Genomic DNA, 15,414 nt, shown 5'->3' with positions numbered 1-15,414 from the left:
CTTAATTCCAAGGAGCAGACCTGCTGTGCGTTTTGGATCGCCATCACTGGAAACACCCAACCGGGGTTCGCGCTTCGACTTCGAAATGGACTCTTTGGGGGGTTATGTTGAAATCCTAAATTAAATTAAAAATTATTATTTACTTTCTAAATTAATTATTTAAAAAGTATGATTTTAAGAAATAAATTGAAAAGGTAAAGTTGGAAACGAGAGAATAAAAATTATATGATGAATTTAGTGAATACATTAGATATATATAAAAATAGTTATTTCAACCCTCTTCCCGAAAAATTAATAGTAAGATGGAAGTTTTTTTTTTTTTTTTTTTATCTATTTTAGTAATGGTTATTTATCTATGTAATTAGTAGTTGCAGATTAAATACAATTTGTTACAAATACTGATAATTGATTTCATTATTATAACTAATAAAATTAAAACTGATTCTGCAGTGTTATAATTATTAATAATTAATAATGTGATAGTTTATGTAATCAATCGATTCCATCACAAAGAAAATTAAATAATTCTAATTTATCTATATTTCAATGTGACTGTCGAGATTGCTCAAATTTAAAGATAGAATATATGTCATTTAAATATATCACTGACATGAATTTTTAACATATATATATATATATATATATATTATATAAAATATTATTAACTAAAATAAAAGTCAAGCAATATCTGGAGATGGGTCTATACTGATAATATATTTCTCTCAAATGATGAAAACTTGCATAATAATTATTCCAATTTATTTGGATTAAAGTGACAGTTTAAATCTTGGATCATCATATTATTAATATTTATAAAGTTTAAACTGAAGAACTAATGATTCTTTTCTATCAAGTAAACTTGTATATTATAAATTACATTTACACTTTTTCCAAATATGCAAAATTACACTTTCTTTTGAAAAAATTTTAGAATTATACTTACACCCTCTTTGAAAAATTTATGTATACTTGGTCCCATTCCGTTATGGTTTGAACGGAAAAATTGACATTAACAAAAAAAATTATATAAGTTAATTATGCCCATGATTTAACATTCTCATATATATTGTTGTATTTATAAAAAAATAAATATAATATATATATAGAGTGAGGTTATCATTGTTATATTTTTCTCTTTAAAGTAAATAAGAATGTTAAATTAGAGGCAAAATTAAAATTTTATGTAATTCTTTTGCTAACGTCATTATTCTTCGTTTAAACCATAACGAAAGGATGTTAAATATAAATGATGTATTTGTTGAGGGAATATAAGTGTAGTTTTAAAAAAGAAATTGGAAAAATATAATTTTATGTTTGTAGAGGGATTCAAATGTAATTAACCCTTATATTAATATCTGTATCTATAGATTCGTGAAGAAGCTATACTTGGAAGAATCCGAGTCAAGGACGACTTCTATCAAAGAAGAGTTGGGAGAAATGGATTGGTCAAAAACGGCACACCTCAACTCTTGCTATTTAATGTGAAGTTGATTTATTTTAGGGATAACTGCATTTACAATCTTAATTTATGATCTGATTATATAAATTATTATCGTCTTTTTGGATAATTACATTTATATACATAAAAAAACGTCAATATTATTTACACAAATTATTTTATTGTTTGTAAAACTACACATACACCCTCCTAAAAGTCAACATCATGCACAAATTACTCCTACTTTTAAATTGTAAGAGGTGAATTCTATTATCATGCCAAAAATAAAATAAAAAATAATTTATATAAACAAAAAATAAATTAAGAGGTGTGAGTGTAGTTATCCCTTTATTTAATAGATGAAGTCTGAGTCAACCCCTTCAACCTCCAACCACTTAACTTGATCAATTTACTGATGCTGATGCACTCACTCTCTCTCTCTCTCATTTAAGAAAATTAGTCTAATTTCGAACGAGGAGGCGTCCAGAGATAAGAAGTCGCTATCTTTACTTTCTTGTATGGATGACAACTCAAATTTCAACAAGGAAAGTCGTCGTGCTAATTGCTAAACACCACAATTCAAGTCTTCTAAAAATATCCATCAAATGTCAAAATAGAAAAGGGCCATTTGTGCTTTCTGGTAAAGTTCAATTAAGACTTAACACACGGACAATATGAGACTGTATTCCTTATTCTTTTATGTAATAAGGGTTTTACTTCTTTTTCTTGTCTGGTACTATATATGCGTGAGATGTTGTCTTCCGGCTCCAGGCAGTCTATCTGTCCTATTACGCAACTCATCGGTATGAGGCAGCTCAAGTCATAGGATCCAAATTGGTTTTATCTCTTAAATTGCATGAGCATACGCCTACTATACATGCCTATACCAAGATACTACTTGTGTGTGTATATGTGATAATATGTGGTTTGAGATCTTTCTCCAAGTCGCCCAACTTCAGAATTTAAGCTTCAGAATCATGTTACTATGGTGATCCAGTCGAAGCCAAGTCAATTACCAGACACCTGTAATTGGTGCGTTCAACGGACATAAAATGAGAGTGGAATTTTCAGTCAATCATAACCATTTTTTTCTGCGGCTGCTCCTATATATCTTCAGTATAATAGTCAACTTTGCGTATCTAGCCAATTTGACACACTATCACCAGTACATTTATAAAGAGATAATGACTTCTAAGCGATCAAAGTAATTAGGAAAATGACCTTAAACTGTATTTGACAGCAAATAAGCTGGTGACTCCAGCAGAGTGCCAATTAGTAAGTGCACATGGTACTTGGAATCAACAAGTTGGAAGTGCTTCATAAACCAGTTTCGGGCCATCAGCAGTTTAATGAAGAAAATGCCCCTACTACGCCCAATCAACATTGGATAATAACATGTTCCCTGATTTCTAAGCACAGGTTTTTACATGAAAACATGAACAGAATCTAGCATATATCTGCCTTTGAGAACCGGTAGCTTTCTGTCACAACTTTGTTATAGCGTTCACACTGGTAAATTTTGGTACTGCAGTTTCGAATCATAGTGACTTCCAATACAGAAAACTCACAATTTCCATCATGGTGAATTCACAAATATGTAACATGCCCACACATTACTAAATAAGCATGACGTCATAGGACTTACTAAATTCGTGCATATAATGCAATGAAAACACTAAAGATTCGGAAACAGATTATAAGACAGTCGAATGTATGACCACAACTTTTCTATTACCCACTAGCTCATAACAGCAAAGACATAATAATTACCAGGACAATGTTAACAGACTCCAAGGGCATGGTAGTTTGAGAGAAGGAGAAGCCAAATCTGGGATAGAGAGCATGATAAAAAATTGATACAAGGTGATTCGCTGTAAGTTATACTTGGAATATGAAGTATGGCAAATGTGGATAGTCATTAATGACATACCGATAGTGTTAGTCTCTCAAAGAGCCTCGTAAAAAAGTTAATATCCCTTCAACTTCCTCAAGAACTCAGAATGTCTTTTGCCTACTAATAAGGGGAGCGAAAGAAAATCAGAGGCTCTTCTTTCTGGCATCCACTTGAGTGGAAGATTTAGATAGTGCCCACTGTTTTGTATTTAGATATATTGAACTCAAAACAAACTGAGAGAAACAGAAAATCATAATTACTGCTTCAAAGAGGAAAGGATATTTATCTGGAGGGGTAATAGTTAGGTAGATGATATGAAGGAAAAGAGAACAGGCAAAGGCAGAAGATTCTAAAACGGACGAATAGAAATCAGGCTTTCTTGCATCCTTTCTTACACCAGGCGCATGGTAGAGAAGGATGAAAAGCCCATATAGAGCAGCATATGGAAGTACCAATCCATCGCGCCTTAAGAGAGGGAACATCGAGAGCAAAGCATTATACATCAACCACCTGAAGATAAATGGTTCTTCCAAAGCCAAGAAGCTTGCTGGCAGAAGGGGAAGGAGGATTGATTTCTCATGTACTGTAAAATTTAATCATCAATTGCAGAGAATCAAGCTAGCGAACAAATATACAGGCGAAAATGAGAGATTAAGCACAAAATGCTTGTTACATACCTTGGAATGAGAATAGGTAGAATGATAAAGAGCAGTTGAGCAATCCTTGCAGAAAACCACGTTTGGTTGGTGACCATATAAGCTGAATCATAGATGGGATACAAGCTGAAACGGTTGCGGTAAGACTAAGAAGTTTCAGTAATTGTGTGCTGAACAATCTCTTCCATTTCACGACAACTGAAGTGGCGCACCAAAAATTTGCCACGTAATCCTCATATATACCTCTCTCAAAGGGGGCTAAGCGAGAAAGAACCTGTTAATAACCCATTAGGTAAGTGAAAAAGTGGAGCCACAGGAAAGTCTTCTATGATCAGTGAAAAGTACAAAGAACCTAAACAAAAACAGTTAGGATTTGGAAAAGGAACCAGGTAACACAATAACACAGCTTTTACCTCCAGAGATGCATCCATGGAATGAAGATATGGCCACCAAACCAGGGCAAATGTACACAACACCACGAAACCAAGTTTTAAGATCTCAAGGATTGGATTCTTACGCCGGACAGACTTCCCCAAGAGATAGCCAAAAAAGGCAGGTGCATAATATGCACTCATCTGAAAGCCATAAAAACGGAAAACAAAATGATGCACACAGTACCATTATAACATAACAAGCTTCACTTTAGCAGAGGCATCATAATCCATGTAATTGAAACTCCAATGTCTAAGAGAAGTTCACCTTCAAGGGCATCCAATCACCCATTTCATCTAAACATCACCGGTAATTGAATCCAGATACAATTAAATTTAAGAAATCAGTAAAAGGAAGGAAGTACATGGGTAATGCAAGAGATACTTTTGCTGATTACCAACTCTTTGTCAATTATCTCATTACCATGTGACATCCAATGTACATCAGTTATTGATAAGATTCCTAGTATCCTAAGAAGGCAGTTAGAAACAAACGAAACTAATATAAACAATTTCAAAAGTTGTTGAATTGTTACTCAACACAATATAGAAACTCCATGATCACACTAAATACATATCATCCCAGACCAGCTAAGAGTCTAAGACAACAAAGTAGCCGTAACATGGCTCTACCCCCAACCCCCCATAAGAAAAAAAAGAAAGAAAGAAAGACCACCTGGAAACTTGAGTAGCTTAAGATACATACACATTACTATATACTGCTCGGAGAATATAGGCAAACACAACTCCTCAATTAAGTACTACTTTGGTTCTAAAATCATTTGGTAGCTATTCCACTTTTCATATGTTTGTTCCCATATAACTTTGGTGTTATCATAGACCATTTCATACTTTTTAACAGAAAGCTCCTTTGTTTCATATTCAGAGTATCATCATGATCAAGAATGAAAACACCACTCTATCTCAAGAGTAACCAACCTGAAGAAGGGAAACCTATCAAGCCATGTATATAATTCATATTCCTTATACCTTCACCAAAACTTGAATTCTTTGCAATTCAACATCCGGAAAAACTTAAGTGAACAGTCCATACAAGATACTCTTAAGCAAGCATGCTCTCCAAAAGATCAAATATTGTGCAAGCACACAAGCATAAGAAACAACCAAACATGCTCATTATTATTATTATTATTTCTTCTTGAACTATACTCTAAGATGCATGTTTTGCACAGCTTATGATAACTAGAAAGCTCAAAACCTAGGATTTGCATCACATCTGTTATTGTAGATGTCATCTTCAAGAAATGAGTGTCAGTCCCCCTGTGAGAATCATAGTTACATTGTGTCAAAAGATGGGAACCTACGGCAGAGAGTAGACAATAAACCAGATTGTCAAAGAGACATCTGGTTTGCATGGTCCAAAAGAGAATTTCTCGGCTATAGAATTGTGTGCGTATTTTAGTTCCTAGACAAATAAGGAAGACATTGTTCAGCTGCAGACATTGAGAAGTAGAGTCACTGAAGCTCCTTGTCTCACAGTCACATGATCAAAAAGAAAATACCTTTTACTGCAAAATAAATATGAAAGATATTTCCTATGGCTTCTCTATCAAAATTTCGAAATCAAAAACAGCAGAGCCTTTGTTCAGAGTCAAATACATATCACGGTTAGCTTGGCATGATAGATAAAGAGCAGAAGATGAATTGGGAAAATAGAAACTTAATAGATCAATTTATGTGCACAATCAAAAGTCATATCACTCAACTTGATTGGTAGTGAGACCAATAACAGCATCCATCTCATCATATTCCAAGTACCAAAATATTAGAGGTAATTGCAAGACGACTTCTATCTTTGTATATTAAAGCAATTAATACTTTGCTCCATCTGATTGTCGACTCGCATAGTTGACATAACAATCTAAATATAAGACAAAAAATGTTAAAATCAACCTTCATGAGATAAATTTCAGAGGCACAGAAGCTCAGTTACTCAGGCCATTCTGAGACACCTGAATATGAAGCAAGTAAAATAACCTTTTATATGTTTTATTCTTTAAGCTCCAGGAATTGAGACAAATAAGGTATTAATTGTAACATAAACTGTATAGCAGAAACTATATAACCAAAATTTTACATCATGGACAGAATTCCAAAAAGAAACATAAACAAGTGGTGTTTCACTTAAAGTATAAGTAGAAAAGCACCTGTTTGTGGTTGAGAGCAAGGCAGAACAGCATGGACCCAACAAGGTTTCTATCCGATAAAATCGCAGCAATAGCCGCAAGGGTTAGCCCCAAGCTAATACAATTGTACTGACAACAAAATAATAGATAAAACAAAATAATTAGAAGCCAAACAAAAAAGAAAATTCATCAAAACATCATAAGTGACATAAAATAACAAAACTTATTGTAAATTTCAGTGTATACCTGAAAATGGCCATGATCAATCAAAATGATACAAGGGTTCAACAAAATCATCAGAGTATGCCAGGCCATATTGCTCCTATCCCCAGTGGTTTTCCCAGAGTAATACACAGTTATGAAATAAAGCACTGCAGGAAAGAATATCATCAAATCAGACATCAAAACCGTCCACCTCATCAACAGCTTCCTACACGAAAACATCAAGAAAATGAAAAGTGATTAGGTACACATTGCTTTCTGTGATCCCAATGGGACTGAACATTGTGTGCCCAAATTTCAAATTTAATAATATAGCATTTCATAATGTCACCGCCCATATTTTTTTTCACGTGCATTAGCTATTATCCCACAACAATCGAAGAATTTTTTTCAGAAAGTATAAATGTATTAAGTGTTTAGAGGCCAGAAACTATACATTCTTACAACTAAGTCATATAGTTTTTACATTTTAGCTCATAACAAACACCATTTCAGGCAGAGAGAAAAAAGAACGTGGATAACTAACTTCAAGTGAACGCCTCTGTGGCTGTTTGGACACTTGAAAAACAATCTAAACATTCGGAGGGTATGATAATAAAAAACTTTAGTCATCAATATATAACATAAATCCCAAATAGAAAAAAACGCGAGTATTAAGGCCAGTGAAACACTAAAAGACCGCAGGTGGAAATTAAACGCCACATCTATATCGACGACCACGAAGTTAAGTAAATAATAAAAAGCATACCCAATGTAGGACTCATATCCACGAGAAGTGAATAGCGCAACCGACGCAGGATCGAAGAATTCCAACAAAATTCCATGGAAATAACTCTGGTATGCAGTTAGAGGAGGGTAATCGAGTCCCCAATAGCCGAGATCATTAACGGTACTGTTACGATACCAATCCTTCACCGGAAGATTGACAGTGATCTCCATCCAATGGCGCTGCGCCTCGTAATCTCCGAACATAGGCGGTGTGTGGGCGCCGGAATAGGGGTGGAGCGCGACGGCTAGGCGAATCAAAACGGCGAAGAGGCTGATGCAGAGGAACCATGATGATGTGCTTCTTGTTGTGATGAATGACCAAATGTTGGTGTTTGGATCGGATTCGGGTCCTGCTGCAGTATTTGTTTGGATTTTTGGACCGCTCTTCTTCTTCCTATGCTCCATTTGTTACTCGCAGCAAGGTTTTGGGGTTGAGCAAAGTGTGACTTATTAGGAGTGAAAAAGATAAAAGTTAACAGTATGAAATATTTTTTTCTTTGTACGGATTTTTTATAAATAATATGAACAAATTGAATAATATTTCATCTAATTTTAATTTAAAAACCAATTGCATGGTATTGGATAAGAAAAAAATATATATAAAATAATTATAAACACGTATTTTTTGTGGTATACTTTTTCTCCGATGGACAATCATTCATTTCTGAGGTTTGGTGTAATTCATATTATATTTGAAAAATTATATCTCGTCTAATAACTAGATTCCTCTTTTAGTCAAACTTCATCGAATTTGTTGGTATTAGAGAAAATATTAAACAAAAATTCATACATGTAAACTAAATATTTTTCTTTTAAAACTATTCTTATATATGTTCATACGTAAAAACTAATACATAAAAAAATAGTAATAACCATATAATAAACATTATTGTTATTGTTTGATGAATAATTTTGTTAATAAGTTTTTAAATTTAACTTATAATTATTTACTTACTAAAATTTGTTTTAGCATGGTATCGACTTGTTATTTTCTAATACAAAATAAAGAAAAAAAATTAATAAATTTTCAAAGATAAATATTTCCTTCTCAATCTATTTTTTTAGTACCAAATAAGAAAAATATTTGAAATTCACGTTCCCTTAATCATACCAAATAATTTAAAAATATATATATTATTCTTTGCTCTCTGGCTCACTTTTTTAATTTCCCTTGCCCTTTGGCTTCTTCCTTCATCTCAGTGAATAATTGATGTGTCATAAGACATGTAATATGTTATGCAATAAACAATATTTAATTGTTAGAGTTGGTATATCTATCTATGCTAATAATCTATATTATTTATACTAATATAAAAAAAGAATTACTTTTTACTTATAATTAACAATTCGTGACACTGCAACACTAAATTTTAAATTATCAAATGTACCTTAATTGTTAATATGATTATTTATTTTGCCATATCATCTTTAACTGTCAATATATTGTCATATTTATCCCCCACTTTTACCATGATTGAACCAAAATTTTAATAAATAAAAAAATTGGTGCAATATTGAGAAAAGCAATTAGTAAAGGCAAATAATTCATAATTATGTTTGATATCAGAAAGACATATATAACTTAAAAAATTAGTAAAAAATATTTAACGACAACTCAAAATTTCATTAAAAAGAAAAATTATCATACGAATACAATAATACCTGAACTAATTTGTTTACAACCCAACTCATTTATAACCCATAAATTTGGACCTAGTTTAGATCCAACCCATTATCAACCCAACTCAAACCATCGATTTGCCACCTCTAATATATATATAATATTTGTTATTGCACGCGGTACCTACAAATATATAAAAAGAATCATGATGTGAGATAATGAAAATATGAAATAAAATAAATTATAATTATAAATTGTACTAAATATAGAGGAGTAAGGTGTGAGAGAAATGTGGAGTAGTAGGTAGTTAAGAGAAAAAAAATATAATTGTTGAGATTATTAAAAATATTAAAATTACTAATCTAACCAAAAAAATTAAAAGAAAAAATAAAATAAAGGGTGAATTTAAATATTCAAAAATTAGTGCAATAAAAGATTTTTTTTTAATAATAGTATAGATATTCTGTTTTAATAAAAATAATTGAGAATCAAATAAAAAAGCACCATGGCATAATTACAAATTAAAACCTAAGTGATTCGAATAATTTACTCGTTCACACATATTATTTGAATAATAATTATTTATTCGAAATATACAAACACAAAAATTTATTTATTCGAAATATTCGATGATAAAGATGGGGTAAAAAATATTAATTGGTTAATTACGTAATTAATGATATATTACGTTATTAATTGGAGCATGCAATTAGTTGACTTAAGGTCAATCACAAATTCCAGTGTTTTATTTTTACTAAAACGCAAACTGGTAATATCAGAAAAGAGAACGGGCCCCACTATTCGTACGTGGTCATTAGTAATTGGGTCTACGGGAGCCGTCAGTAACCGGGCTGTTATCTGATCAATACCAGTTGTACTTATAAAAAGGGTGCCACAGCGCTAGCAGGTTCTGTTGTCACTCTGAGTTGTGCTGTTGATATTTTGCCTTCTCCGTTTCTCTCTCTTTCTAAGTTTATACCCACATCGCCGGCGGCGACCGGACGTCGGAGACGCCTTTTCCGGGAAGCGTACGCCAAAGTCGTGCAGAAGATGAGGATTTTTGTGAAGACTCTGAAAGGCACCCACTTCGAGATCGAAGTGAAACCCGAAGATACCGTATGAATTCCCCTTCTCCCTTTAAGTCGTTATGGATATATGGGAGATACGATGTTTATATATGTTTTCGAATGTGTTTAATTTGGATATCTTGTGTATTGTTGGAATGGAGTGTGGTTAGGGTTTCTGGATTGTCATGTTTTTTTAATTTTGTTGGTTGGTATTTGTTTTTCTTAATTCTCATGCTTATCAAAGTACCTTTTTCTTTTTTGCACAAAGTTGAGTTCTTTTCTTCTGTTGTCATTACGACTTGGCCTTAATCTGTTTTAGTTATTTTGACTATTGAATGTCTCAAGTTTGGGAAAACTTGTTACGTCTACTATTGTCCAAAATTTCCATCACGTTGTCCAACACCGGTGGTATTAGTTAAATGCATCTTTGTGTGTGAAATTAAAAGGGTTTGCTGTTTCAGGTGAATTGAATTAGTCACATCCTTATTTTGGTCATTCATTTTATCTGTTTCTCATGGTCTTATACCCCAAAGTGAATGAGGCCTAGAAGGTCAATGATTTTGCCAAAGTAATATCTGAATTAAAGTAACGGTTTGACACTTCTAACTTCCGACAACTAGACAAAAAGGTAAGGTAAGTGGATGAAACTTTTGTTTCAACTCTTATTTAAAATGCCTTGTCTATATCAAATGGAGAATTCAATTGGGATAGAAGGAAGCTATATTTTGGGTTCTTCTATAGATAAATTGTCCATGTATGGTCGGCCAGTCTTTTGCTTCTTGGCTGTGTATTGTTATATTTTGGGTCCTTCTATAGAATAAATAGTCTATGTTCAACCAGCAGACTTTTGCTTCTTGGTTGTGGGTTTATGGAAAACTACAGACAAGTTTTGGGAAGACAATTAGTCAATAAGTTCTTGCATCCATCGTTTTAGTCAATTTTTGACTTTACCAATTTTAAATACTGTCTTTAAGTACTCTCATTATCTATTTTTAAATATATTTTAGGTGGCAGATGTGAAGAAGAATATTGAAACGGTTCAGGGTGCTGATGTCTACCCTGCTAGCCAACAGATGCTTATCCATCAAGGAAAAGTTCTTAAGGATGCTACCACATTGGAGGAGAACAAAGTTGCAGAAAAAAGTTTTGTTGTGGTTATGTTGACAAAGGTAATATGCTGTCATGTCATCTGGAGATTACTTCTATGTCATTTCTTTTTTGGGTGAAAATTGTATCAAGAATGATTCGTTGACTAAAAAGGATGTCTGCAGGGAATATCAATATCACTATAGGAAAGTATTGTCCACATTTCTTTTTCTTTTGTCTTGTCCTCCAAGTAGACATAATATTGCTTACACTTTGCCCAAAATTAAAAAAAAAAAGAAGGAAAAAAGAAAAAGAAGGGTTCCTCTAACCCCACTACATTTTAATGTTCATCTAAGTATGTTTCCATTGTGCCAATTTTGTAGAACAAGGCCTCATCAAGTGGAGCTGCAACTGCATCAGCTGCCCCATCGAGTAAGGTGAGCCAAATCCCCACTCTGTATTTGCATCGGAAATGCATTCTTGGCTATTATTTGTGATTCATGGCTAACAAAATGTTTTGCACAAGAAATGACATCCTTTGGTTTCTTTTGTTCAATTATGCATCATGGAAGTATCTAGAGGTGCATTTGTTTTTTCTTAGAAAAGTTTTTCTTCCACTTTATTTATTTTTCTATGACCCTCCCAGTGTTGTTTGGGGGTTGAGGGTTGAGAGGATGGATGATGGGGCCAATCCTTGGTTTGAGAGGTATTCTTTCTAGTTTCTATATGGTTTTGTAACCTTTGATTTTTGCAAAGAATCTTGGAGAAAGGTGCAAGGTCTGTATGTTTGGCTTTGTACTTGCACTAAGCATGCCAGGATTACACAGTGAAGCTTGCTGTTCCTTGACGAAAATGCTGGTTATACCTGCTCTAATGATAGAGTTTCCTTAGAAGACTTAATTTTGCTTGAGGGTTGCATTAATTCATGCATGATTACCATCTTTAGGAGCTAAAACTTTTGTTTATCTCTGTAGACCCAATCTGTGAGTGATACACCTTCACCAACACAGCCAGTATCAGCAGCTCCAACACCTGCACCAGTTGCTGCACCGTGAGTTCATCTTATTACTCTAGCTTTTAGCTTCTGTGCTAATAAGAGTTTCTCCCGAGTTTTATGTTCTCATCTAGAATTTTCATTCCTGCATTTGCAGTCCACAATCAGCCCCTGAATCTGCTCCAGTTCCTGCTCCTACCCCTGCTTCGTCAGTACATTTGATCTGCTTATTACCTGTGATGTCGACAGGATTGTTTACTTTTAGCTCTTTACAGCAGATAGTGCTCATTCTTTCGTTCTTTATTTTTAAACAGCTCGACAGATGTGTACGGTCAAGCAGCATCGAATCTTGTTGCTGGAAGTAACTTGGAGACCACTGTTCAGCAGATTCTGGATATGGGAGGAGGAAGTTGGGATCGAGAAACAGTTATTCGCGCTCTGCGGGCTGCATATAATAATCCTGAGAGAGCGGTTGAATACCTCTATACTGTGAGTCTCCTCCAAAATCTTTGATGTCTTTTGCCGATTTGGTCTTGGTATTTTGTTGCACTTTCCATTAGCCAAGGGGTTAAAGTGAAGGGATTACATACACCGCTCTCCCCTGATACGTAGACCCCTTGGTTTGGGAAATTATGCTTGACCTCTAACTTGTAATAAGTCAATTAGATCTTTATTTAAATTTTTTGCTAATATCAACAAGTTTGGTGAATTAGATAGAAACAAACCCTTAGGGGTATTAGATGTAATTTTTCCCAAAGGGTCTACGTGTAATTACATCAAACCTCAGGGCAAGGTAGTGTAATTATCCCTAAAACCAATGACTGTGAGAGGTAGAAGGATTTTCTTATAGTTGCTAGATACATTTGAAGTAATTTCCGTTTTAGCCTTCCATATCAGTTTCATCTGTTTATAATTGAAGAATTTAATTTCAGGGTATTCCAGAGCAAGCAGAAGTGGCCCATGCCGCTCAACCTCCCGCTGGTGGACAGCCTGTGACGAATCCATCTCAGGGTACACAGCCGGCAGTACCTTCCGGTGGACCCAATGCTAATCCTTTAGATCTTTTTCCACAGGTAGGAATTCTGTGTGAGATTTTGGTCACTTTCTTAAAGATCAAAGAAGTATTTCCTGGGGTAAAACAAACCACAATGTTAATTGGTCTTTATCTTTCTGGAGCTAGGGTCTCCCAAACATGGGTTCCAATGCAAGTGCCGGCACCTTAGATTTTCTTCGCAATAGTCAGCAGGTAGTATACATGGTTTCCTGTTAGAAAGTCGTTTGATATGCTTCTTATGTCTTGTATATAATGTCTCCTCAGTTTCAAGCTCTGCGAGCCATGGTGCAAGCAAATCCTCAAATCTTGCAGGTAACTTTTTCTCTAAGCAATTTATTTGTCTGCCTTTTAGGTTTCTAATGCTATTTTGTCTTTGTGGTAATTGTGTCATGTCCTGTATCTGTAGCCTATGCTTCAAGAACTGGGAAAGCAAAATCCACAACTAGTACGGCTGATTCAAGAGCATCAGGCTGATTTCCTACGCCTAATAAATGAACCTGTTGAGGGGGAGGGGTGAGAAATTATGATTACCATATCGTCTAGTTCTTTTAATACAATCTTTCTGAATATCTTCTGATTATCTAGTATGACAATAATGCATCTAGGAACATATTAGGGCAACTCGCCGAAGCAATGCCACAGGCTGTGACGGTTACACCAGAAGAGCGAGAAGCAATTGAGCGTGTAAGTTTTTTCATCTCTACTACGGTTCACTTTGTTTACAAATGCTCAGGGTGTATGATCAATCTCATCAATTAGCTGTTCGTCTTAGATAATTAGTCTCTGCTGGAAGGATCTTGTTATCCTTGGCAGCATCTTACATCTCATTTGATCTTGATTTTGCCATTAAGAGGTTCCACTCCAAGGAAAAAGTTACAACCCGTTTATGCTTGTTCACTTATCATGTCAAACACTAATCACCAACTCTTACAGGCTGGAATAGTTTGAACTGTCATTATGAAATGTGAAGTTATAATTTCTAGGTGCCAGCTCCTTTTAAGAGCAAAGTGGTTGCAATTCTATGTTTTGGTTTACTTTTTTGGGGATTGGTCCAGGGAATTTGTATAGGAAGTGTTGATTGTCTGTGCTTCTCTTTAGCAGCCGTCCTTTGGTAGGTCTCCTGTGTCAGTCATGAATGCCCTGTTGTGTGCGAAATAAGTAGCTGATAAGAGGAAAGGGAAATGAAAACCTTGTTTCTAACTACAGCTCCAAAATGTTCACAAGATGTAGCAAATGTACACTTGCGAAGGTCATGACATAATTCACCAATTGGGTGCATTCATTCCAGTTTTAAATATGTGTTTTTTACTGAAACCCGTCTCATGAATGCCGTGAAAAATTTGCACCAGGACAATTTATTTTGCATCTTGCTAACCTAGTTAGCCAAAGATCTAGCTATGCCATCATATGTACTTCTGATGCCCAACAAAGAGCAAGATAGTACTTCCTGTTTCTCCTACCTGATATTGCCCATCTCCGCTAACACCTTTATTCAGCTAGGAAATGGTGAATTAAGTCTAATCAATATCTTGCTGGAATTTTGGGTTGCAGCTTGAAGCAATGGGTTTCGATCGAGCTCTAGTGTTGGAAGTATTCTTTGCATGCAACAAGAATGAGGAGCTTGCTGCCAACTACTTATTGGATCATATGCACGAGTTTGACGACTGAAGTTACTTTATTTCTCGCCTCTAATTTAGCACTTGCAACTCTGCTTTTGCTCGGTTCTCCCCTTATGTGCAATTATTTTTTCTTGCCATGCGGATCGATTATTATATATATTATACAATTGCTTTGTCAAACATCCTCTTATTAATACACAAGATAGAATTTTTAAAAGAGTTGGTCATCTCCTCCTTAAACTCTCTTGTTTTAGTTGGTTTTCTTCATTTCAGAAGACAATTTTGGTAGTTGGTCGCACCCTCAAAAGTCTCTTGGTTTGGTTGATTTTCTTCATTTCAGAAGACAAATTTGATCTCATCCGGGAAATTTGCTTTTGTATCTTATGGTAAGGAAGTGCAATATTTGCCAACAGCAGC

At 34.4% G+C, this 15,414-nt stretch overlaps 2 protein-coding genes across 3 annotated transcripts; one reads left to right on the top strand and one right to left on the bottom strand.

Annotated features, from left to right (window-relative positions):
- Positions 1–2,982: 2,982 nt before the first annotated feature.
- LOC105178349 (ALG6, ALG8 glycosyltransferase family) lies at positions 2,983–8,012 on the bottom strand. Its single transcript, XM_011101814.3, has 6 exons — positions 7,537–8,012; positions 6,813–6,996; positions 6,588–6,695; positions 4,402–4,563; positions 4,010–4,262; positions 2,983–3,915 (listed from the first exon to the last, which is right to left on the bottom strand). The coding sequence occupies exons 1-6, from the start codon at positions 7,959–7,961 to the stop codon at positions 3,476–3,478; spliced, it is 1,572 nt and encodes a 523-aa protein (XP_011100116.2). The 5' UTR covers positions 7,962–8,012; the 3' UTR covers positions 2,983–3,475.
- Positions 8,013–10,078: 2,066 nt separating this feature from the next.
- Positions 10,079–15,214, top strand: LOC105177947 (ubiquitin receptor RAD23c). 2 transcript variants are annotated; one of them, XM_011101259.3, is made up of 12 exons: positions 10,080–10,293; positions 11,252–11,413; positions 11,714–11,767; positions 12,305–12,381; positions 12,482–12,532; positions 12,639–12,813; positions 13,257–13,397; positions 13,505–13,570; positions 13,643–13,690; positions 13,785–13,891; positions 13,984–14,062; positions 14,930–15,214. In XM_011101259.3, exons 1-12 carry the CDS (start codon positions 10,228–10,230, stop codon positions 15,044–15,046), a joined length of 1,143 nt encoding a protein of 380 aa, XP_011099561.1. In that variant the 5' UTR covers positions 10,080–10,227; the 3' UTR covers positions 15,047–15,214. The 2 variants fall into 2 exon arrangements, with proteins under 2 accessions (XP_088740968.1, XP_011099561.1); XM_088884842.1 differs by lacking the exon at positions 13,505–13,570 and having other exon boundaries at positions 10,079–10,293.
- The last annotated feature ends 200 nt before the right edge of the window (positions 15,215–15,414 follow it).

This window comes from Sesamum indicum, linkage group LG9 (genome assembly GCF_026168435.1).
Source record: "Sesamum indicum cultivar Baizhima isolate 11 linkage group LG9, ASM2616843v1, whole genome shotgun sequence".
In the NCBI taxonomy this organism is placed as follows: Eukaryota; Viridiplantae; Streptophyta; class Magnoliopsida; order Lamiales; family Pedaliaceae; genus Sesamum; species Sesamum indicum.
This window is presented reverse-complemented; position numbering and strand designations above follow the sequence as displayed.